This window comes from Neophocaena asiaeorientalis, unplaced genomic scaffold, assembly GCF_003031525.2.
Source record: "Neophocaena asiaeorientalis asiaeorientalis breed wild unplaced genomic scaffold, Neophocaena_asiaeorientalis_V1.1 scaffold134, whole genome shotgun sequence".
In the NCBI taxonomy this organism is placed as follows: Eukaryota; Metazoa; Chordata; class Mammalia; order Artiodactyla; family Phocoenidae; genus Neophocaena; species Neophocaena asiaeorientalis.
Genome location: NW_020185339.1, coordinates 31,282,735 through 31,309,390, shown reverse-complemented (window position 1 = coordinate 31,309,390; position 26,656 = coordinate 31,282,735). Strand labels below are relative to the sequence as shown.

General features: G+C 42.2%; 1 protein-coding gene across 1 annotated transcript in view; it reads right to left on the bottom strand.

Annotated features, from left to right (window-relative positions):
• SLC38A1 (solute carrier family 38 member 1) overlaps window positions 1-26,656 on the bottom strand; it is a 63,930-nt gene that overhangs the window by 20,302 nt on the left and 16,972 nt on the right. The window contains exons 3-5 of the mRNA XM_024736939.1: window positions 25,125-25,330; window positions 16,243-16,318; window positions 15,841-15,956 (exon numbers count right to left, since the gene is read on the bottom strand). Coding sequence (XP_024592707.1) covers window positions 15,841-15,956; window positions 16,243-16,318; window positions 25,125-25,246 — 314 coding nt within the window. The 5' untranslated portion in view covers window positions 25,247-25,330. The remainder of the gene's footprint in view (window positions 1-15,840; window positions 15,957-16,242; window positions 16,319-25,124; window positions 25,331-26,656) is intronic.

Sequence of the window (26,656 nt, the reverse complement as noted above, 5' to 3'; positions counted from 1 at the left end):
TTATTTGCCCCCAGGGAGCAGTGTTTTCTGCAGTAATTGCATGTAAATAAGCTATTTAATAATCTGCTCTAGAATAATGTTTGGGATACACTTTTTACTACTTTTGAAAGCTGGGATGAAATTGGCCCATTTCCAGTCCTCTGGCAATACGCCATGATTTTTCTTTTTTAATTCATATGCCTTTTTAAAAAAATTATTTATTTGTTTTTGGCTGAGTTTGGGTCTTCATTGCTGCGTGCGGGCTTTCTCTAGTTGCAGTGAGTGGAGGCTACTCTTTGTTGCGGTGTGAGGGCTTCTCACTGCAGTGGCTTCTCCTGTTGTAGAGCATGTGCTCTAGGTGCACGGGCTTCAGTAGTTGTGGCTTGAAGGCTCTAGAACGCAGGCTCAGTAGTTGTGGTCCACGGGCTTAGCTGCTCCGCGGCATGTGGGATCTTCCCGGACCAGGGCTCGAACCCGTGTCCCCTGCATTGGCAGGCAGATTGTTAACCACTGTGCCACCAGGGAAGTCCCTCCATGATTTCTTAAATATTCCTAGATATTTTTACTCTATTTGCTGCAAGAAAATTTTGACTCACACATTAAAACAACGAACATCTAAACATCTATCTTAAAAACATTTATCTGTCATCGTTTTGAATCATATTGATAGGACTATGATTCCTGTTCTTCTATAATTTACCCAAAGATTATATGGACAATGTTATTGAAAATTTCATTTTTTAAAGTATTTTATGCTAATGAAATGGAAAGCTGTGACAATAAATGGAACCAACACACTTAAGGAGACTGAAATGTTCTATGCCACGGTTGTGGTGGTGATTCCACAACTCTATTTGGGTAAACTCATCAAATCTTATCCTTTAAATGGGGAAATTTTATAAATTATATCTCAAAAAAAAAAAGAAAAAAACCGAACCTCCCAGCACTTTAAGGGTGATGAGACTATCTTTTAACAGCCCAGCTATATAACGAGAAATCATACGACATCCTTCAACCGAGCGTCAGAGTCCTTGAAAGAGGTGAAGATGAAGCAGCCGTCACTGCTGCGGATCCAGAAATAGCTCAGATGGGGGTGTTCAAGGCTGCCACGCAGGTGAGGGCTTTCAGCTCTTCCAGGACCCGCTCCGCTCAAAAAAGAGAGAACCCTTACCAACCCTCCCAGCATGACTCCTCCTGTCCTCTCCTTTGCCAGAGTTCAAAGCAGCTATTCTCAAATTTCAATGTGTATATACGTATCTCCTTAGGATCTTGTTAAAATGAAGATTGTCATTCTGTAGGTCTGGGATGGGACCTGAGGTTCTGTATTCCTCCCGAGCTCGCAGGCAGTGTTGATGCTGCCGGTCCGTGGACCGGCTTGGAGCAGGCGGGATGGGAGGCAGCCAGCTCTGGTGCCCCCCGCATATCCATCTCAGTGTTTCTGTTTCTCACAACCTCCGAACCAGCACCACCACACTGCCCGCCATGCCGCCTGCAGGTATTCAGCGTGAATACCTGCGACACGGATCCCACCGCTGTCCAGGTGAGACTGCACTGAAGGGAAGCATTTACAGCGGAACCATTACCATTCCTGTGAGTCCCTGACCGGCGCTCAGTGTGAGAGCGAGTCCTGTCTGCTTCCTTTGGTCGACTTCCTAAGGGTAGTAGAGCATTACTTACCTCACCAGGATATATATTTTTTTAAGTATTTTCAACTCCACACTCTTCCCCACACTGCCATGTCTTTCCTTCCAAAAGGGACCCGAGGCTCACCACACTATATAATCCTTCCTCTTCTAAACGTGGCTGAAAGTATAAAAGTTTTTTTTTTTTTTTTTAAGTAATGTCCAGAGATGCTTGTTTTATTTCTCACCAGCTGACTGCATTTCAGGCTGGTGACTTCAAGTAACAGTTTAATTACCAACTGATTTTGTACCCCTGAACTACAAATCAACAATACAACTCAGCAAGGAGCAATGGGGTCAACGTCTAACTGGGAGGGGCTGGGTTTTCCAAATAAATGGTCTTGGTTGACAGGGTGCCATGGGTGGAGCCACAAGGGCAAGGCCTGAGATCGTTTGGGAGACCCTGACACCTGGTTGAGATAGGCTGAAACCCTGTGAATCCCTAGGCCAAGCCCTCCATCCCAAATCCTAAGAGCACAGCTATAATCTTCCTTTTTGTGGTCAGTTCAGCCCAAACAAGGAGCTGAGCTGGGCCTAGCAAAGTGGATCTGGGGCCTACTTTTAGCTTATCTGTCCTCCACCTGCACTCCCAACCTTAGGGCACAGCTCTTTCTGCAGGTTCTTAGGAAAAAGCCAGGCTTCTGTTAATTTCTTGTCCCTTTTTAGTTCTGCTTTGAGAAGAAAATGGAACATCGGTAACCAAGGGTGGGCACAGGCATCTCAGCAGAGCTCCAGTGGCCCCGGAGCCCACAGCAGGGATGAGTCAGGTCTACGCTGGTGAGTGGTGCTCCTCTAGGAACACAGGGCCACTGCATCCTCCTGGGAGAAGGTCCAAGGGGAAGAATTCATTAATAACATTCCAAGCTAGTAGGAGCTGTTCATCTGAGAAGGCAGAAACTGCGAGAGGGTCAAGATCAAAGAAGAGGGCTTCCCTGGTGGCGCAGTGGTTAAGAATCCGCCTGCCAATGCGGGGGGCATGGGTTTGAGCCCTGGTCCGGGAAGATCCCCCATGCCGCGGAGGAACGAAGCCCGTGCGCCACAACTACTGAGCCTGCACTCTAGAGCCTGCAAGCCACAACTACTGGGCCCACGTGCCACAACTACTGAAGCCCACGCGCCTAGAGCCGGTGTTCCGATTCAAGAGAAGCCACCGCAATGAGAAGCCTGTGCACCACAACGAAGAGTAACCCACGCTCACCGCAACTAGAGAAAGCCCGCACGCAGCAACAAAGACCCAACTCGGCCATAAATAAATAAATTAATTAATGAATTTTAAAAAAATCAAAGAAGAAAGAGCTAGAAAGGAGGGATGAGCAATTCATTCTTATCACATGGGAGGCACTCCATCCAAGTAAGCAATTACTACGTGAATTGTTACTGTAGATCCTCTTCTTTTTCTCACCAGAAAATTACACAACCTTCCTTTGAGTTCTGGAGATCCCCTGCCCAAGAACCGACTGACAAGCTGGTGTTTTTCTCTGAGACCAAGACAGACCAAGTCATTTAGGACAGGCTGGTCTCAGCAGCATCTCTACGATGAGGCTTCACGTGGCCGCCGCTCCCACCGTGCTCAGCCTGTGCCCGCGGGTGTCTCCATAGGGCTCTGCAGATGCGTGCTGGCACCCGAGGCAGGGCCGGAGCACCCATGCTCCGCCCCTTGGTGCCCACAAAATCCTTCTTGAATTGAAAAGTATCCTAACGTTCTAATGTTATTTAATCACGCAAGTATCTTTGCTTCTATATTCTTTGATATCCTCAGTGCCTGGGAGGGTGTCTGGCACATAAAATGTACCAATAAATATTTGATGAATAAATGAATTATCTGATTAAAAAATATAAAACTTTTACCATCCTCATGATTAGAAGAGCCCACATAAAAACTACCCTGCTGGACGAAAAGTGGTCTTTGTTGCTTGTCCTGCTATTATCTAACATCATCTCCCAGCAAACCACAGCCCCTCACTCCTAAACTCACAGACATAGATGCTCATCATCTACAAGAAAATGTAAAACCCCAGGACAAGGGAATTGGACCAATGGCAGGAAACATTCTGTTTTCTGGCCAATCATCTTTCTCCAGTCCTTCCCTGGGGTGCGGGTCTCTCCCAAGCTCTCTTCTACCTCCTTCCTTTCTTCCACATTTCCAGGCTGTCTCTGCCCTCCTGCACTTTCCTCCCCACTTTCTCATTCACCTCTGATCTCTGCTCACTCTGCTGCTCTTCCATTCCACCCCCATTCTTCCTATGAGAAATATCTCTATGAAATGAATAAAGATTTAAAAACACTGTTGAAGAGAGTGCCAGTGGGGGATGAGGGAAGGGCTGGAGAGCTCACCGAGGATGAAGTTAAAGTGTCACCCATCTGTACGATGAGAGAGCTCAGATTCAGGGCTTTTCCGGGCCAGTGTGACAGAGCACCAGTGGAGGAAGGGAATTTCAGGTGTGGGGAAGACCTGAAGGGGTTTAAGTGAAGGACCGTGGCATCTAAGCTGGACAGGGAAGGAAGCACAGAGGTCCTCAATGACATTTAAGGCCAGGCACAGTGGGAGTATCCAAGGGGGAGCCCTTGGAGGGAAGTAGAGGAGGCTGCAGTCCGAAGCAGGGTGTTTGGAAGGTACGTGCAGGTAGGTGGTGCAGCCTTGTTCCTGTTGGGTGCCAGTGGGAGAGGCTTACGTGGAGAGGAAAGGGCACACAGAGAAAGTTTATTTAACAAGAGCTTAGATGGAAGAAGACACGTCTGAAAATTAGGAGGGGGGACAAGCTGTTCTGAGACTCTAATTCATGGGGAAGTTATAAATATTTTGACAAATTCAAAATTATATTTTACATACAAATGTACTCCTAGAGCTTTCATTTACTTCAATGAGAATTCAGTATAATTAATAAAACACTTTACTGATCACCACTAATTATAAATTTAAGTGTATTCACTAGGTTGGGCCCACACTAAGCACTTTGCAATATTTTACTTATAAGTAGTACTATTACTGTCTACCTTACAGATAAGGAAACTGAAGTTCAGAGAGGTTGAGTATTTTGTCCAAGGTCACAAAGTGAGCATCAGAGCCCTCAAACCCTGCTAGTCTGACTCGAGTCCTTACCCACCGTGCTCTGTTGTCTGCCAAAGTCAAATGTGCACGGAAGGATGCCAGTGTAAAAAGCAAGACCCAAGCAGAAGACAAAAAACTTAGAGTAAAATATACCAAAATGTTAACAGAGCTTGTTTTAACAGTAAGACTTTGGGTGATTTCTTGATACTTTATTTTATGCATTTTCAAAACGGTCTTTAATGATTATCTTACTTTTGCAATAACACTATTAAAATGAAAAATAAAGGAAACTTTCAAACGAAAAGTATTATTATTCCAAACCCTTTTTGGGGTGTGTGCATTTGTTTAAGCCCCAAGCTAATTAATATAGTCCCTATTTCATTTAAGGAGCTCAAGAAATGCTTATGGAAAGGAGCAGAAACATCTAATTATTCAGACCCAAAGTAGACTTCTTAGTCACTGCATCCTAATTAAATTTCAACATTCTGAGGGTCAGAGGACCAGCACACTAGGATCTAGTAGCATGTGATTATTTGTAATATTTACAAATTGAACTAGAGAATGAAAGGGATGGTTTTTAAAGCCTGGGCAGGGAACAGGTGAGGATCAATTATTTGTACAATTCCATTTCTTTCCGTGTAGGCAAATCGAACTTCTGTGCTGCAAAGTTTCTCTTAAACTAGCCTCACTATTGATTAGATATTTTGTTTTGTCTGAGGAAAGGAATATGCATCGCTGGTGACCAAACCAAATAATATCTAATACAATCCTAAAGAGAAAGAAGTGTTTAAAAGAGATTTGCGGAGAGAAATAGAATTTATCAGTTTAGTTGATGCTTTGAGAAGTTAAGAAAGTTAGGAGGAGGGCTGAGTTTAAATGAGGAAGTTGTACCAGCAAGAAAGAAAACCAGATGCCACCACCACTTCCTGTTTTTACCTACAGTCCTTGGTAGAAGGCTATCGGTTTTGTGGGCACTCCATTTATAACTCTAGACACGGTTTCCTTCCTCTTCTTCCATTCCACAAGGATCACTGGTTTCTCTTCTCCTCAAACCTAGATCCTTACCTTTCAAAACGATGCCCCCTTTATCACACTCTAAAGTTGTGACTCCTGAGTGACAAGAATTCCATATAACCATTCGGTAAAGGAACATGCTGTACTTGGTGGGCATTTTGGACTTCCATTCCAGTAGGAATGATGGATTACGGGCTCCATTCACACTTTGCAACTCTGTTTCCATGGTAACAACGCACATTTAAGGAGAGATGGGAGAGTTAAGAGGAATACACCTTCGTTGCCCTCCCTTCCCCCATCCCACACCCAACTGCTGTCATCCTGGGCAAGTTACTCAGCCTCTGTGAATCTTAGCTTCTTTATCTGTAAAATGGGGATGATAAATAGGGTTGTTATAAAGATTCCATGAAACAATGTATACTTTATAACTATCTTCTTTTTTTTTTTTTTTTTTTTTTTTTTTGCGGTACGCGGGCCTCTCACTGCTGTGGCCTCTCCCGTTGCGGAGCACAGGCTCCAGACGCGCAGGCTCAGCGGCCATGGCCCACGGGCCCAGCAGCTCCGCGGCATGTGGGATCTTCCCGGAACCCGCGTCCCCTGCATCGGCAGGCGGACTCCCAACCACTGCGCCACCAGGGAAGCCCCTATCTTCTTTTTTTAACCCTTTAAAAAAGTAAAAGCCATACAAACAGAGGCTGCAGGTGGCTTTGGTTTTTGGGCTGTAGTCTGCCGACCCTGATACAGATGTAGATCATTAATACCATGTGCCTGATGAAAGGTGAAGCGTGTGGCCATAGAACAAAGCAAAACTAACTGGCCCACATCAGGGCAGTCTTCTAATCTACTAAACCAACTACCACTCTGTGAGTAAGAAAAGTTCAAGCTACTCTGGGAAATCCAAACTTCTGGACTAATTTGGATCAACTGTGCAGGTACACATCTGTCCTACTGTAACCCGGAAGAGTAAATGTTAAAGGCATTCTACACATCATGGCCGTGAACAGTACTGTTAAAACCTTAGACCGTTTAGTTAAGTTGCCTCTTGCAGACTAAGAAAAACACGGGGCCCCAAAATGGGGGCCACGCTGCTGTCCTTGGGTAGTGCCGGGGCACCCGATGCAACACAGCACAGGCAGGACTGAGTGAGCTCAGTGTACACGCTCTCACACACTCGCACACACACACACACACACACATACACACACACACACACCACACTCCTACGTCTCTGGGGCCAAGAGAATCGATTTCTTGGAACCCCCCTTATCAGACACATATCAGATGACTCATCAACTAAGCATAACTGCTCAACTTCTAAAAACAGTGGGTGGGACCCATCGCCTACACTTGCCAACTCTGTTTACAAAACAGGCACTCATTTTCAGCACAACACCCCTTCCCCCTTTCCTATTTGCCCATTTCTGAAAAGTTCTTCATCCAGTGAATTTCAATAGAGTTCAATGGCACTGCCGCTGTCCTTTCTACATGTATTTCTAATGCTGGCAAGCCTGAATGTGCATTGCTCCCCTTCCAGTATTATTGTTCCCAAACAAGAGACTCTGATGCCAATGATTTTTGCTGCCAGCTGAAGGACAACAACTTTCTCTTCAAATCATTTCTAAGGAACGGAGACTATAACTCAAAGAATTTTGAAAACAAGTAAGTGACTGACGTAAGACGTAAGGTGAGTGTGCCTCCACCCAGGGACCTCCTCGGATCATCAGAAGAGCAGCGTTTCCTATTGACTTCCTCTTCATCGCCCTGTTTTGATATCACAAAATCCAATTTGGTCTTTCCTTAGGAGGCAAAGAATTGCCTGCTTAGGGGCCCACAGAGAAGACAACATTTACCAGGAATGACTTGAGAGATATCACACAAACCATCTTTGTTACTGCTAAAAGCAAAATTATCACCTTGGTGGGTGTGATTCAAACTTTTGGGAATATATGGAAAGTAACAGAGCAATGACAGTTCGAGAACATACAGAGTATTTGCAAGGTACACTGCAATCTCACTCCAATTTGGTAGAATTTGCTGAAAATGATTTAGAAACTCCAGAGAGCTATGCTGAGGCAGTTATCTGAGACTGCAAACCTCTTGAAGGAACAAGAAGCTCATTTTTGTGACACGATAGTAACGATCAAATAACTATAATATCTGAACAGGACTTAGGGCAATGTGTTGATGGGTCTGTTCTAATTCCGTTTCTGCCTACCCCTTATGCAGGCTGAATTGTAAAACACAGAATTTAAAGAGAGAAGGCACCTGGTAGTCTGATCTTTGTTTATAGAGTCCTCATTTTATATTTTTATCTTTACCGGCATGGCTATTGACTGATTTGTTTGTAAACACTGTGATTGTAGACAATACAATGTTGCATCTTTTTGGTGGTAGGATAATGGTAAGTGATAATGGTCACAAAGGTAAATACTGAGAGGGAGAAGAATTCACCTACACCTGGAACAAACAATCCACCACAAAGTGAAGGTAATTGCTATAAACTGACAATGACAATTACTGTCCTTTTTGCAAACAGCAATTTAGCAACAAACGCCCTTTTAGCAATGCAGCGCTAACCTCGTACAGTATTCCTTAACAGTCTCTAACCATTTTGAATTTTCAAATGAAGGAGGCATTCCCAGGAAAGTAATAAATGGGTGGTGAGTCCCTTCCTAAACTTCTTTAAGTTTCATTACATCTCCAGAGCCTACTTTAAATCTGAAGGTGAACTAAACCTCAGAGTTGATGTTTTCCCTCTGCTAAGTTTGCAAAATTATGAGAGCCATTGTTTGCCCTAAAGCCTTGTAAGACTATGTAAGACTATGCTAATTTTTACATATTCTTTCATTTCAGGGAAACTTTATTGAGAATCAGCTATAGGCAACCACTGTTCTAGATCCTGTCGTGGGGAGAGAGACAAGGAAGACGTTAATTGTGCCCTTGTAGGGCTCAGTGTTCAATAGGGAACAAAAATATATACGCCTAAATAATGGAAGTAATACCTGCTATTAGAAAGATAAAGGCTACACCAAAAAGAGAAGGAAGGGAGATCTTTCCTTCCACCTGGGAGGATCAGAGAAACACTTTTGGAGATGGCATCGGACCTGGGTCTCACGGGACCGGCAGGATTCAGAAGCACAGGGACGGCATGGGAGGGGGGTGGCAGAAGGGCCGAGGTGATGGGCACGGTGCCGGCGGCCCCTACAGAAGAGAGGGAGGCTGGTGTAGCTGATGCAAAGGCAGTCTGCAGGCAATTGTGGTGAAAGTGCAGTTTGGAGCAGGTGGCACTGTACTGATTGCTCATTTTAGCTCTTGTGGTCTAAATAGTGACACCGAAAATATTTTTTTCTCAAGTTTTTTGCAGGAAAGAGAAAGAGGAAAAATCTTATCGCAGTGATTTGAAGTTCTCTAAAAAACAGTTTTCTCAACTAGTTTCTTCCCCTAAAGCACATGGTAGAAAGATACTTTAAAGAGTATAAACTTTCCACTCCCACTCCACCCCCAGACCGCGTGTCACCCTCCAGAGGTAGCCACTGTCAACAGTTGTCTTGTTTACCCTCCCAAACAGTCTGTGTAATATACGCACATATTACGCAACCTACGCCCATCCTCACTTCCACCCAATATTCAGTTTGTTTTTAATTTTTCAATACCAGTACATGTGAGTCTATCTTACTCCTTTAAATAGTAGTCTAACATTCCATTTTATGGAACTACTATGGTTGTTTAACCAATTCCCTAATAACGAACTTGGTGTTATTTGACTTTGCTATTTCTTGGTTTTCAATTCTTAATTACAAAAAGTTTAGTTAAAGCCCTGGAAGGAATTAAGTTCAAGGGCAGTGGGAAATCTTAAACAGCACATGAGGCAAAGTCAGGCACAGATATGACAAACATGAAGCAGTTCAAAAAGTTTACTGGTTTCACAATATACTAGAGGCATGTATCGTACTTGCTGTGACCAGGAACACGGCCACCCCTGATACACAATTTCGTACCCTTGGTATTGCTGAACTATTTTCATTACAATAAAGGTGACGGTTCTTGGTGGAACAGTCGTCAGGAACACTGACTGATTTTACAAGGTGATTTTAAAGAGCTAAAGGATTAACTTGCAAGTATCCATTGATAAGAATAAAATTTGTCTCAAGAAGTACATTAATAATGTAAGTTTGGCTTCTGAAGGCATCACTAAAAGGCAGTATAGTGTCTTAGATCACTCAGGTTCTAGACTCAAGAAATCCTGGATGGAACATGGAACCCTGGCTCCCCTATTTTCTAAGTTGTTATTAAGCCTCAGTTACTTCATCTGTAAAATGGGGCTAACATTTACTTCATAGTGTTGCTGGTGGGGATTAGATGAGATAACATGGTATACATAGTTACCATTCAATAAATGTTAACTATTATTTGGTAACTACCTAATTAATACTTTAACAAACACTTAGTACATAGTGTTACTATGTACCAGGCACTGCTGGTACTCTCTCCATCTCCGTCTCTCTCTCTCTCTCTCTCTCTCTCTCTCTCTCTCTCTCTCTCTCTCTCTCTCTCTCACACACACACACACACACACACACACACACACGCTCACTCAGTTTCTTATAGCAGCCCTATAGGGTTGTACTAACTAATAAATGTCTTCTTGCGTGCCACTTTTCAAAGTGTGCTTTTAGATACATTATCTTTTTTATTCTCACAACCACTACCCCAGTGAGAAAGACAATGCAAGACACCAGAAAAAGGCAGGAATTATAATCAACCAAAATAAAATTTAAACGATTGTTTCATTCAGACTGTAACGCTGTTTCACAATGATTATTTCAAACAGATTGTTTACAAACTCAGTGTTCATGATAAACTATGACATCTCTTTGAGCTCCCAGCAATGTCATGAATTACACTCTCATGGTTTTAACCTTAAAGGTTACATGATTAAAATAATAATAAATAATAATGATACATGCTAAGAAGTTATGGGAAAATATAAAGCATCTATTACTTTATCAGATTCCATACGGTGTAATAAACCTCTCATTTACCTAGCACAGTGAGGAGGTCACATGCTCTTCAGAGATCAATTCTCTATAACATGTATGCGTTTAATAGGAATCTTTAGAAAATGTAACTTTCCTATTTGGGGAGATGGTAATGTGAAATAAACAAAACAAAAGCCATCATTCTTCTGTGCTAATATTTACTTTTTTTTTTTTTTTTTTTGCGGTACGCGGGCCTCTCACCGCCGTGGCCTCTCCCGTTGCGGAGCACAGGCTCCGGACGCGCAGGCTCAGTGGCCATGGCTCACGGGCCCAGCCGCTCCGCGGCATGTGGGAACTTCCCGTACCGGGGCACGAACCCGTGTCCCCTACATCGGCAGGCGGACTCTCAACCACTGCGCCACCAGGGAAGCCCAATATTTACTTTTAATTCCCACTTTTGCTATGATGGAGTTATGGGGAAGCTGTGGGAAAAGAGTAGCAATAGAAGAGGAGGACGCAGGGGAAAGAGATTTCTTCAGCACCCTTTGCCTTTCCCTTGGATCCCACTCAGGAAAACTCAATTCAATAGGTGCATTTTACCCTTACCCGTGCCTCAGCACATCCCCAAACTGCTGCCTCAGGGAACAGCCCCATTTTACTGCCAACAGAGAACATATACCTTTAGAACAACTGTCCACTGAGATTCACCACTAGCATACTTCCGGTTCCTCCGATGCAATTGTAAGGCCTCAGGATTTAGGATAACACAAAACCTCACAGCATTCTCATAATAGGGCTGAATTCACTGAATCGAACTGAATCAGACGTGTGTTAAACAGGAATGACAGCCATCATAGTCAGGCCCCAAAAATGAGCCCCAAGCTCATCCAGCAAAAAGAAATCACCCCAGCAAGTTTCCAGATGACTCCAATGAAGAGCCCAGCACCCAGCCTCAGTGAGACACAGAGGAGCCTTCCCAGCTGCTTTTCTAAAGAAGCCTGGACAGCCTTGGGCTCTTTCTCTGCCTTGGCCAATATGAGTCTGGAACGGGGCCCTGTACCAGATGAATTGTCTTCTTCCTGCCAACTGCTTCTTGGCGTGAGCAGTTGTGGGAACAGCTGGTTTTATAACACAGAGTGAGCCCTTGTTCTGAGGTAGGAGAGCTCTGCATTCTGTGAAAAACTTGTAAGTTGGGGTCTCTATACAACTACCTTCATGAGCTTTAACCTGAAGGTTTGGTGTGTTGTGCTTGCTATTCATGCGTCTTGCAAAGAACCAAACAACCTATGAGAGTTTTACCCAGAGGAAATCTTCCGGCAACTCTAAAAGTCACCTTTACCCAATTCTTTGTCTCAATCAGAAACTGAGGAGTCATGAGATAAGAGATCACTTATCCCTGAACCAGTATAACTAAAAATCAACCAAATTCCAGGAATGGTAGGTTGAAAACAAGAATTTACTCCTGCTCCCCTGGTCCCAATAATCCAGTAAAGCGATTTCTTAAGGCATAAAACTGCTAGGATAGTAAGAACAGGAGAGAAGAGACGATAGTAACAAAAATTCAGAAGCTGGAAAGTGGACAGAGCTGAGTCTTAAATTGGCAGTGGAGAAAGCCAAGACCAATCCAATTTACACCACAGAATTCCCAAAAGGCCCTGGTGGCATTACTGGAAGTAGGGAACAATGGACAGGATGAACTAAAATAAAGAGGATCTGTTGAACTTCTTTCAAGAAATAGCTAGATTCCCCAGACCAGGCACCTACTCTGTAAAGCAGAGTGACTGCTCCTCTCCCATCTTGGCAAAAGATAAATAAATATACAGAAAATATATTCTCTGAAAAGTATAAAATGTAAGTCTCCGAGTGAGGGACTCAGCACAACTTGTGAGGGAGGGGTTCTGTAATGAAAACTAGGATTGGGTGGACACGTGCACAGAGATATTCACCCAAGCCCTTTCCCCCAACTTGGTTCCCATAAAGATGGCAGCAGTGCCCAGACCCTACAGGCAGGTGACTGGAAGATCTTCCCTGAGTGATCTGAACAGCCAAGAAGAAACTGACACGGCTGGTTCCCCAAGGAAAGGGCTACTGACAGCACCTCTAGTGAAGCTATTTCCGACAAACCCCACTCATGTGTACCAGGCTCCAATTAGCCTTGTTCCAGTCCACCCCCTGCAATTCTTGAATACAGCAGACAGAGAAGGGCAACCTGACATCTAAGGAAAAATTCTAAAATGAAAGAGTCCAAAACAAACAGAAAAATCAACTTGCATCACAGGGATACAATCAGCAGAACTCAGATTATGGGAAACACAATACGACAAATGGTCCAGTTTCTTCAACAAATAAACTGTGCAGAAAAGAACAATAGAATATGGGGGAACCTATAGAGTGAAAGAGACTTAAACCACATAACAACCAATTGTAGTATATGGACCTTATTTGAGTACTGATTTAAACAATCCAATTGCTTTTGAAAAATAAGGTAAGCAGAGCAATTTAAATATTGTTTGGGTATTTGATGATATAAGGAACTGTGGTTAATTTTCTGGGTATGGCATATCATGGTTATGTTTTTACAGTCCTTATATATTAGAGAAGTAAACTGAAATATTTACAGATGAAACGATGTGATGGCTGGGATTTGCTTCAAGACAATCTGGGTGAGGGGCTGACTAAACAAGCATGGTCATGAGATGAAGGGAATACAGGGATATTTTAGACTCTCTACTTGATGTCTGAAATTTTCCATAACAGAGAAAAACCATTACTAGAATCGTCAGAGAAAACAATGGAATTGTAAAACAGAAACAAAATAATATAAAAAGGGAACATTCAAAGAAAGTTTAAAAGCCCCTGTAAATAAAAAAATAATAAGAGAAATAAAACATTCAGTAAAGAGTTGGAAAAAAATTGGTGGCATATTCCAGAGAGTATAGTGAAAAACTTTAGAAATGAAAATAAAGGAAAGAATAAAGAGTTAGAGGGCTAGTCCAGAAAGTCCAAAATCTTGGTAACAGTTCCAGAAAGAGAGAAAAGAGAAAGAGAAGGACGGAATTCATCAACACAACAATGTAAGAAAATGTCCCAGAACTGAAGACCATGAATTTCTAAAAGAAAAGATGTACCAGCTGCCTGACACAATGGAGGAAAAAAGGCACACAGCAAGACACACCATTGAGAAACACTGGGAACAAAGAGATTTGGCAAGTGTCCAGAAAAGACAAAATAAAAACAAAAGCCCTGGCTACATAAAAAAGATGAAGAGGGCTTCCCTGGTGGCGCAGTGGTTGGGAGTCCGCCTGCTGGTGCAGGGGGTGCGGGTTCGTGCCCCGGTCCGGGAAGATCCCACATGCCGCGGAGCGGCTAGGACCGTGAGCCATGGCCGCTGAGCCTGCGCATCCGGAGCCTGTGCTCCGCAACGGGAGAGGCCACGGTGGTGAGAGGCCCGCGTACCGCAAAAAAACAAAACAAAACAAAACAAAAACACTCTGAGCAGTTTCTGGCATAGAGTAAGAGCCACAAGAGTTGTTCTTGTTATCATCACCAAAGAAACGACTCTTTATCCTGTGTTAACATATAACTACTTGATATATTACAATAATTAAAAAGAAAGCAATCAGTGTAAAACACATGTCCAAACCAAACATATTTCCGGCTTTGGAATGACTGAACATTGTCACAGACCATAGGGTTTTGGAGGTTAACAGAGTTCTGAGATTTTTCTAGTGCAATTTCCTTGTTTCAAAGCGTAGGGAATTGAAGCTCAGAATAGCTAAGTAACTTGCTGGACTATACAGCCAATTCAGAAGAGGAGTTGAGATTAGCAGTCAGATGTTTCATGTCAATGCACTGAATTTCATTAAGTGTAGCTACTCAAACTCCATCTATGGTATCGTCACAGGGTCAGAATTTCACATATACAAAAAAAGTATCACCACAGAAATATTTTATCCAACTCCTGTCATTTTACCCTAAAACCTGCCACTTGGCTCATGACATACGTAAACAGAAAGACCACCTAGAAAGATCCAGCCGGGGCAATAAAGCGAGGAGGCTATAGTTGGGTTTACTGGTTAGGTTGACAAGAGGAAGGTAATGTATTAGATTCACTGTCCTACACAGAGTTGATCTGATTCTAGGATGGATACCTCTAGTGGGTTTACACACAAAAGTATGAATATTAATCCCTAGTGCTGTGGACCAATATGGTGCAGCCTGGATGGGCATTTCTGATGCTTGAGTAGTGGAATGGGTAGCAATGCACTTCCATCACAGTCTTCTAAGTCTTTCTAAAGGAATAAACACAACTTGTAGGATTAGAAGACATCTTGGTCACTGCTTCCAAGGAAATGATGGATCTGGCAATGAGGACTACTGGGCAAGCCCAGTGAAGAGCGTGAGTGTCGTCAGGGGGTGAAAGCACCACTTGTTACTCCTTTGAGGTCTGAGAAATCAGGCTGGGTGGGAATTTTCCTGGTATAAATTGTATGATCTGTCTTCATCTCATTCCAACTGAAATCAAGCCCTGTGTACATTTGCAGAAAATCTCATTCAACAGTTTGAGATGAACTTATTTCAGAAGAAAATTGCCCGTTTTCTTTTCACTGAATCTCAGGGGGAAAGTACAGAATAATTTCTCATCTCTAAAACACTGAAAACGTCTATGCTTCTTGAATATTTCTTACAAACGAATTTGCAGTTACCTTTGGATATAGTACGTGTTCCACAGCTATCCAATACCAAAGTGGTGACTGGATGGATTGAACACCTCAGTATTTTCACCATTTATTGATAGCTGAGATTTAAAGTGACAAGTCTAGAGTCCAAAAATACAAAAAGTGCTATTTTCAAATCTTTTATCCTTTTTGCAAGTGCTTATTTTGGTATTTTTGATTAATGAAAAGATTTTCTCCTTTTACTTTCTTATAAACATGAGGTGCTTCCTGGAAAATCATTCAAAACAAACATTCAAAACAAACAATATAGAAGGATGCACTGTAACTTAGCCAAGTTAGTAAAACACAGAAAGAAATAAGAACTATTTCGAAGTATTTCCAATGTCTTCTGTGTATGAACAGAAACATACAGAAAATACAGTTTTTTAAATGAAAGGTACGGCAGTGTCAACACTCACAGAAAAAGTAGGATTCCGGTATTTGCCAGGGCGAAGGCGAGTCCCAAAATCCCACTGCCCATAATGGCGTTGCTTAGGTTAAAAACAGACATGCCCAAGGAGGTTGTTCCTGGAATCTGAACAGAGACACATTAAGCAAAAGAGTCCTCAAGACAGATCATCACGCCAAAGCCTTTAAAGAAAGCACTATCAGGAACCAACAGGGAAATGAAGTTCGAGGAATCCTTTCTTAGTGGTCTAGTTACTTTTTAAAAATGGGTTTCAGGAGAAAATACATAGGCTCCGAGGAATAACCCGGTGAATAAATAGCTATGTTTTTGGTACTACGCTGGATGAACTGAACATCTGTCACAATTTATGTAATTTTAAAAAATAAGCAAACTTTATTATAATGACACTTACATAGTCATCACATTTCTTTTTTTCCAAATGGCTGTTCGTGAGACTCCTTCTACTTTCACGATCGGAAATAAACTTGCTGTAAAGAGACGTATTATGATTTAATTTCATGATAATGACTTGAAAATTTAACATCATGACTAAATGATTTATTACTTACCAAAACATCACACATAAAAAGTTATCAACCAGTTACTTAAGAGTTTATAGTCCTATTCAACCACTCTCCCTACCTCATTTTTGTTTTGTTTTGGTTTTTTTTTTGCCAGTGTTCGTTGTCCACATTCTTGTTTTACCAAATAAACTAAACGTGCTCCAAGGGCAGACACCTTGCCTCATTCCTTTTTATATCCCTCACTCTACTTAGCACAAAACAATGCAAACAGCAGGTGCTCATCTTGAGAGGAAATGAAAGACAACCATAAGTCAAAAAGAGCTATAGATTTTGAATCATTTTAATACTAATAAATTAAAACATTATATGCAATGCAAATTGTTCTCTAATGGAAAATTAGATGATGTCAAGAGTACTATAGATTGTTCTCTAGATTGTTCTCTAATGGAAAATTAGATGATGTCAAGAATACTATAAAGCTGGCATTTAAAAGAATATTGGAGGCAGGATTCCTTCTGAGCTCACATTCCTGGAGCACAAAGTTATTACATAGGAATTCCCTCCCCCCAGCAAAAAGGAAAACAACTCTTTTCCCATCACACATTCTTTCAGCACCTGCTTATATGCAAGTCACTAGACCAGGCAATGTGGGAGATATGGGGGTGTGTAATAAGTGATGCAGCAGTAGCCCACAGGAAGTTATGGTGGAGGAAGCAGGGCATATGGTCCATGGTTAGAGGCAGAGCTAGTAGGGCTTAAAGCAAGCATGGGATTCAGAACGTGAGTTCAAATTCTCACTTGCTCTGAGGGCCTGAGTATGCTACCCCAGTTTCCTGATCTGTGAAACGGGAACGACGCTATTATATTATCTCATAGTGTTACTGGGAGAATTAAATGAGAGTACATGTAAAACATCAGTACAGCTCCAGGCACAGAGGAAGAGCAACACGTGGGAAAGATTCAGACAGGGTGAATGGAGTACGGTATACACAAATATACAGAAGGAGAAATTCAGAATGCTCTAAGGACCAGCAAATACATTCGGGATTAATATCAGAACTTTAAGTGCTATTGTCAAAGAAAAGTCTATTCATAAGCAAACTGCTACATGTATTAGTTAAGACATGTTAGGGGTGCTTTTCGGCTCTCCTTCTGGAAATTTTATTATCTGGTCTAAGTAAGAAATAATCAGTGCGTTTTCCACTAATAAATATAAAGCCACTTGAATTGGACTATCTTAAAGAGGCATATATCTTTAAACTATACATTATATTTTCATATGCTTTTTTTTTTTTTTGCGGTACGCGGGCCTCTCACTGTTGTGGCCTCTCCCGTTGCGGAGCACAGGCTCCGGATGCGCAGGCTCAGCGGCCATGGCTCACGGGCCCAGCCGCTCCGCGGCATGTGGGATCTTCCCGGACCGGGGCACGAACCCGTGTCCCCTGCATCGGCAGGCGGACTCTCAACCACTGCGCCACCAGGGAAGCCCTCATATGATGCTTTTTTCTAATGAGGCTATATTTCACCATAAACCATGTTTTAATGAAAGATATATATCATTAATGTTGGTTTTATTTGTCTACCGTTTTCATCTTTAATCCATATTCTTCGGGTCTGCATTATTTCGCCAGGAGAAACCAAAGCCAGGCAACATACCTGGTATGAGCAGCGCAGCCTGCGGTTTATTTCCTTCCGCATCTGCCTTTGCCTAGGACCTGTCCAGTGACTGTCAGAGATGAAAAGGAAGTGAAGAAAACCTTGGTCTCCTGAAACCCAGGGGCTGACATTCCAGCTGAGGAGAGACCAGACCAGCTAACACCAGAATAGGAACATCAGGCCATGCAAAATGGAGATGAGATAAGGAAGCCAGAGAAGGAAAAACCATTACTGGGTGGGATTAGCCCGAGGAAACTAAAGGGCCGAGGCCTGAGAAACAGCATTGCAGGGTCTTAGCAAGAGAATGACATAATGAAAGCTGTGTCTTTGGAGACCCATCTGGCAGTTCTCTAGCCTTGGCTCTTCTTTTGCCCTTAACATTTTAAATCTTTCCCAAGAACTGAGGTTTACAGATCTGGCTGGAGAGGGACCGGGAGAGCAGCCTTCCTTTTCACCCAGGCGGCCCAAGGAAATGGGGGTGCTGGACTTCCCAAACTGAAATTGACTCATATTTAGTGTGGCTGTTAAATAAAAGACTGTATACAATCAGGCTAATTTTAACAATCAACTCAAGTCTACCAAATCATTATCCAGAAGGTCCCCTGTTTGCCTTTCTTGCAGAGAGACTTGCTTTTCAAAGAGAATCTCCATCGTTTTTAAATTAAGGGGAAAGCCCCGAACGTTTTCAAATAAACTAAACCAAACACCAGTAAACCTCCTATTATGGCAGATCTAAGTTCCTGGCCTGCCAATGCTCCCCAGACTTGCGGCAGAAGACTGATAGAGAAGAACCGGATCAAAGGCACCTGGATGCAGGGGCATTCAACAGGGTCAAACACTGCAACGGAAGGGGAGGAAGAAGAGGCCCCTGCATGCTTGCCAGCTCTCTGCGGCAGCGCGTCTGCAGGATGAGAATAATGCAAGTGACCTGCAGAGCTGTTGTGATTAGTAACCATGAAAAAGCACATTAAAACACGTAGTGCTTTGAGTGCTTCCCGATTCTGCCTCTTTCTGTCTACTTTCTACAGCAAGACTTGATAGGTTTTCCCAAAAATCTTCACTGGTGCTCCCACTGAAAAAGTTTCGAGTCCAAACTGCTCGCCCTGCAAATTCCAGGTACTGCTGAATTTGATTTTGCCTCACTGTTCAGTCTTAGCTCCCCCTGCTCTTCCAAATGGTCTTCCCAAGAGGCAGTGAGGATCAAGATAAGACCAGGGCATTCTGAGAATAGAGGCTGAGAAACAAGTACCACTAGGAATCCACCCTCCCCTCAAGAGACCCTCCATCCTCCTCTCTGCCAATGCCTTCCTGCCCGTTCACAACCCTCAGCCTCCATGAGTCTGCTGATGTTCTGGTTTGAACGCAGTTTTCGGACTCTGATCTATTTACGATTTTTCTGTAGCACAGACTGTGGCACTAAGCTCATCTGGCATCCAGAGTGGTGGTGTCATGTTCTCACTCCCTTAGCTCCTCCTTCTATGTACCTGCCCATGTGTTAGCAACTCAGAGGAACCCTCCGTAAACCAAATGCGCCTCTTCCATTGAGGAACTAGGGAGTAGCTTAGGCTGCAGGGAAATCTCGCTCAGTAAGGACGGAGTACTCAGATAAAGCCTCTGTATTCTCTTTACGGTATTTCAACTTTTTCTTCTGCCTTTCAATCTTTGCTTTGTATTTCTGCAAACTTTTTTTTAAAACAAAATAAAACCAAACTTTTTTTTTTGTAATGGAAAAGTCCATTTATAATAACTAGGTCAAGCAGCTTACCACAAGTTTCTGTTGTCTCACCATTTTAAAAATGCAATTTCATGTTAAAAAGCACTGACCTCTGGCAAAGACCTCTTTATTGACTTAAAAATGCACTATTGGAGAAGGTGCCTTTGACATGAGGTCTTGGGAATGATAAAAGTATTATTAAAAAAGCATTTTCAGTGGGTCGTTCTGTACCCATAAAGCAGAATCTGATCAACTCTTAGGTAGCCAATTGTTCTGTGAACAAAACAAAACAAAAATCTACAGTGGCTGTCATGCTGACCTTCAACAGACAAAGCCTTAAAAAGGATGTAGGCGTTACACTGAGGTAGTGTGAAGGGAGACAAGCAATATAGAGCAGTTATTTGAAGCCAAAAATCAATCAACAACAATCCAGTTAAGGATGGGTTGTACAATGGGAAGATAATCTTCCTATTTTAATCTCTACCAATCAGGTTCTTACTAGGTTATAGTGTTCCATTGGAAGATTTATAACACAAAAGAGATGAGTGGTTGAACTTAAATGACCTTTCCTAGCTCTTTCCCTGAAACTAACAGTCTATAAAAAAGGAAAAGAGAAAAGGAGGAAAGAAGCATGTAACTGAGAGACTGGAAAACAGGAAAGAATTAAAGAAATAGGCATTTAAAGAGAAGACTGAGAGGTGAGAAAAGCCTTATCTGGTGGATAAACTCTACCCAAAATAGGAGAAAACAGATTTTCGTTGTAGCAGGAGCAATTAAAGCCAGGGAAGAATTTTCTGAAATGAAAACTGAATATGCAAAGAAGTTATGGTATCTTCTTCCCTAAGGTATAGAAAAGACATTAGCAGAAGAGAAGGGGTAACTTTTCAAGGGTCCTCCCGATGATACAAATGTAGTTCATGAACTCCGGAAGACATACGGGGACCAAGGAAAAAAAAAGGCTGATGTAAGGTGTAGTGACAAGAGTTCCTCATTAAGAAATACCTTAATGAAAGACTCTCAAATTTTGTTAGAAGCTTCCTGGGTCATAACAACAATAACTGTTCATGGAGATTAGGGCAACAGTAGATACATATTAAAATATGTGAATATTTGCCTGGCTACAGCTAGGATAATCTATTAATATTTCAACGACTTTAAGATAACTATAACCAACAATCATCCCAAACCTAAAACGGTATTATTAGTCCTTGGGTGCAGAAGAAAGAAGTGCTTGCCAAAGAAAGAGGGTTGCACGTTTACTGTTAGAGACTTGCCTCGTACTAAAAGACTTACTCTTGCCAGACACCGTGTCAAGTGCTTTACATGAGTTTTCTCATCTCTTTTCACAATAATTGCATGTGATTAGTACTATTTTTAGCTCCATTTTGGAAAAATTAAGTAACTTGACCAACGTTACATTATAACTAAATTGCTGAGCCAGGATTTGAACCTAAGCGGGCTGATGGTACAGCCTGAGTCCTTAACCTACAAACAGCATTGCATTTAATATTCCCCAACAATCCCAGGAGGTCAGGTATTATTTTTATCCCTGTGTTACAGGGATGGAACTAAGGCTTAAAGTACAAGATCACACAAGACCTATGGATGGAGCCAGGATTCAATATAAGTTGAAATCCAAACCATGCACTTAACTGCTCTCTCTGTCTGTCTCTGTCTCTTTCTTTCATTTAACAAATACTTTGTAATGCCTGCCCTGCTCCAGGCACTATTACCATATCATTACAAGGTACAAGAGATATAAAAATGATTAAGATGGGTCCTTCTCTCAAGAAGCCCACGTCTAGAAGAATGTCTAGAGCTCATTACTCAAAATGTGGTCCATGGACCAGCTGTAAGGGCATCACCTGGAAGCTTGTGAGAAATTAGAATCTCAGGCCCGGTACCAGAGCTACTGAGTCAGAACCTGCATGTTGACAAGGTTTCCAGGTGTTTCACATGCACATTAAATGTCAGCAGTACTGGCCCAGTGGACATTTCAAAAGGCTTTGCTTTGTAAAGCAATTACACTCCAACAAAGATGTTAAAAAAAAAAAAAAAAAGGCTTTGCTGTTCCAGGTATAGGTTTCTATGACTACAACCCACAAATTAGGGCATGAAATAAGACAACTGAACTGGAATAAGAGCAGGTGTCCTAATGCCCAAATGGTTCTACTCTATTTTTTTTCTTTTTTGCGGTACGCGGGCCTCTCACTGCTGTGGCCTCTCCCGTTGCGGAGCACAGGCTCTGGACGCGCAGGCTCAGTGGCCATGGCTCACGGGCCCAGCCGCTCCGCGGCATGTGGGATCTTCCCGGACCGGGGCACGAACCCGTGTCTCCTGAATCGGCAGGCGGACTCTCAACCACTGCGCCACCAGGGAAGCCCCTCTACTCTATTTTTAACTAAACTTAATAAAATGATTCTTAAGGTATCCTAGTAGGGAGTTTCCAGGCAAAGCTATCAGTTATACGCCAGCTAATGAGAAGTCAAGATTTGTTTTCAACATTTTCTCTAGCTTCCTAAAAAAAGGCACTGTTACCTAGAAGTTCACTGTTTTGGGAGATGGTTTTCCTAGATTCATATAATTGGGCTTACCTTCCTCCCACCAATGTGAAAAAGCTAACAGAAGAGTCAGAAGTATTAGGTGTAGCTTTGCAGAAATCACGGGTGTGTGTGTGTGTGTGTGTGTGTGGGTGTCTTCTTTGATTTTTATTTACCTTTTTGGCTTCATGCTGTAATATGTTGTTTTTAAATTTTCATTGTTCTAGAGCCAGAAATGAAGCAAAATTCATAAACCATGTCAATGAAAGAGGAGAGATAAAATAAAGCAATAAACGCATCACACCACACTTGTGACAGTGGAACCAAATTCCAAAAAACAGGAGGCTGTACAGTCCACGTCTTAGTCATGGTCTCTGGGGAAGTGAGCTCCCCTGGCAGGCACCCCAAGGGGCGAGAAGGGGTGCCTCCCCCTACCACAAGAGGTTATCACCTCCCAAACAATACTTTTTCTTAGTAAAACTTTTAAATATCAAGTTCAGATCTTAAGCTGAATATTATAAAAGACTCTCATTTTAAGGTCCTCAAGGTTTACACTGCTTTGGGAATGAAGCTTTGTTATAAACCTAAAATGTGCTAATTGTGAAATAGCTGGAATCCCATCCACCACCGTTAACTGCAGGTCAGCAGTGACTACAGAACACCCCAGGGGCCCAGAGCAGAAAATACCACTGGTAGAGTTTAGCAGAGTTTAATTGACAGTAGAGACTATCTTTCTCATTCACGCCCAAGCAGTTTAATCAGAGGCAGCAGGACAGAGAGGAAAGACAGGGATTTCAGACAGACCTGTGTGTGCCCTTGAGCAAGTTATTTTATTTCTCTGAGCCTCCATTTTCTTATGGTACACTGAATTTTTAAATTTTCCTTATTTGCAAAAGAATACATTGAATGATGTTATAAGGATAAGTGGTAATATATGTAATCACACCTGGCACTCAAGAAATGGTAGTTATTCTTAATAATTACACAGAAAGGTGGTTGAGAGTCCGCCTGCCGATGCAGGGGACACGGGTTCGTGCCCCGGTCCGGGAAGATCCCACATGCCGCGGAGCGGCTGGGCCCGTGAGCCATGGCCGCTGAGGCTGCGCGTCCGGAGCCTGTGCTCCGCAATGGGAGAGGCCACAACAGTGAGAGGCCCGCGTACCACAAAAAAAGAAAAAAAAAAAATTACACGGAAAAGGTGAAAGAAGCAAACTTGAGTTCAACAATAAGAAGTATCACATGGTGAATGATACTTGGATGGCAACGAGGAAGTATTTGGGTTGGAGACTTAACCTCTGAGAATACATAAGGAAGAGTACAAGGAGGAGGGGCAGGGCTGAAACTTCTGAGTGTCTGTAAATGATGGCAGCCCAGTCAATTACACATTGTATCAGAATGCAGAGGAGATTATCAGAAATGATTTCTGTGAAGATGCCTGGTTAGCTGACATAATGTTTTCATCTTCCTCCCAATTTCCTTTTGACCCCGCTCCCGCAAGCGTAGCATGGCTGGTGTTCTAGTAAGTAGTCCCCGTATATTCCACTCTCTCCTCCCAGCCTTTTAGGAGGCCTTAGGCTTCAAACAAACCTCACAACTAACTCCCAAGCTGGAAAGCTTCCTGCTAAGGGATCCATATAAGCTGGCTGTAAAATCAGAAGGTCAGAATTTGCAGCAACATGGATGGACCTAGAGAGATTATCACACTAAGTGAAGTAAGTCGGAAAGAGAAAGATAAATTCCATACGATATCACTTACATGTGGAATCTAAAATATGACACAAATGAACTTATCTACGACACAGAAACAGACTCACAGACACAGAGAACAGACTTGTGGTTGCCAGTGGGAAGGGGGTGTGGGAGGGATGGATTGAGAGTTTGGGGTTAGCAGATGCAAACTATTATATATAGAATGGATAAACAACAAGGTCCTACTGTATAGCACAGGGAACTACATTCAATATCCTGTGATAAACCATAATGGAAAAGAATATGAAAAAGAATATATATATATATGGATAACTGAATCACTTTGCTATACACCAGAAAATAACACAATGTAAGTCAACTATATTTCAATAAAATACATTTTTTAAAATAATTAAAAGATAAAATCAGAAGGTCAGAGAATGCCCCAAATCATTAAAAAAAAAAAAAAAAAATATATTTGGTCCTACTCTTGTAACTTAAGAAACACAGGACCCAAGGGTTGGAAGGACTTGCTGAGGTCACAGCTAAGGGTGAGAGCTGCCAGGCCAGCATTCTTCCGACCCGCCCCCTACCTCCCCTCACTCACTGTATCTCTTCTTTTCTTTCTCTTTCATGTACTATATCTCCGTTTCATGAACTGTTTCATCTACTATTTCTCATAGAGCCATTTGGCTCTGTGTTATTATTACTTAAAATCCATATTACAAACGATGCTTGTAGTGACGTATTTGTCATTTTAACATGGGAACATTGACAAATGCGACTTTGACCATTCCTTGATTAACATGTGTGCGAGGCCAGATGACTGTAGTACACATTCAGATATGGCACGCAGTGAAATTCCAACAGTTGGTCTGATTCATAAACACAGAGCTTTTGAAAAGTTAGGGCTGGTTGTGGTCCAATGTATTTATACATTTTTATTAGACTCAATTGAAAGATTTGAAAGGATGAATAAATTACTTTCCTATTTGCTTCATCTGCTGTTGCAGACGATGCCCAACAGATGTCACATATGAAATTCAAATTACATCTTCAAATGGAGCATAACTTTAGTAATGAATAATTCAAGAGAATAACTGAAAACCAGAATGATATTTTAGAGACATTTCTTTCATTGGAGAGAAACTGTTCGTGGAAAAATACTCACCTATTTATCTGACCATTTTCTACCTCGGTGAAATCATTGGAATCATTGCTAATGTTATCATCTTCGGGCACTGTCATGTTTTGCAATTCAGTTAATTCGAGTCCACTTTTGAAATGCATCATGTTTAGAAAGTACCTGTCGTCCGAATCCTCCTTTTCTGAGTGTATTTACAAATGGATAGCAGCAAAAATATAAGGTTCACACCCCTAAAATACAACACAAGGAAAAATAATTAAACATACGAATATCACCACTGATTACGCATAACTATTACACAGAAATGCTTTGCTGATAACATAACTTTTACATTTTGCTATTCAAAGCATTAAAGCAATCTTAGTACGTCAAGTTATAGAGGCTGTAAATTTTCTGTCTTTCATAAATCTTCCTCCATTTTTAACTATAAAATGAGTCATGTCCCATAATCTTTATGCTCACGTTCATAGGAATGCCATGTGATCTGTAGGCAAGAGAGATGCCCTTTTATGAAGCAGTGTGTTTAAAAGGAAAGCGAATAGGTTATTTTAATGTGTCAGACCACAGGGCACACATATAGCTGGGTACAGACTGAACAGGCACAAAAGCACGTCTGATTTAGCAATCCCAGTTTAATAAAAATGCAAATCCTCAATAAATGGCATCATGCAGGATCAACCACCCAACCTGGAGGTCAAGCAGCAAAGGACATATCTGTGTTTTGAAATTTAGCAAACCGTTTATCCATCAACTGCAAGAGATTAAATCAGTCTCTTCAGTGAAATCACTCCATGTCAGGGAGTTAGGGAATTAAAAACTCATACTCAGGGGATTTAGGTTAATCCACCTGAAACTGTATTTCCTCACAGAAATGAAAGACTTGCCGAGTTCACATTTCCTCCCACATGGATGACTGTGATTTAAATTTCTAAGTGGTCACCAATAATATATAAGGGGGTAAAGAGTTTCAGACACACAACATCACAAATCAAAAAGCAGGTGGCAACAGAGGTATGGTACTGTGATTTATTATAAAGAAGACATATTTGGTCTTCGTTCCTATTTCTGGTTCACAGGTCCCCAAACCCTTAGAATTTCCTAAGTGTTGAGGGGGATAAATGTCTTTTGGTATATTAATGAGGTGACTTTGGGAAAGCACCTACGGATGGGGGCTGGTTGCCAGTGGAGCCAAACATGTGATTAGAGGGTTGGAACTTTTAGCCCCACCCCGTGATTTCCGGGGAGAGGAGACAGGCCAGATCTTGAATCAATCACTAGTGGCCAATGAGTTCATCAATCATGCCTATGTAATGAAGCCTCCATAAAAAGCAAAAAAAGGAGGAGGTTCAAAGAATATCCATACTAGGGACCCAGAACTCCACCCCGTACTGGGCACCCAGCTCCACAAGGACTGAAGCTCCTGTGTTGAGGACCTCGCCCTGTGTATCTCTACATCTGGCTGTTGATTTGTATCCTCTGAGATCTTTTGGAATAAATGGGTCACCTAGTGAGTAAATGGGTTTTCCTGAGTTCTGTGAGCTGTTCTGGCAAATTAA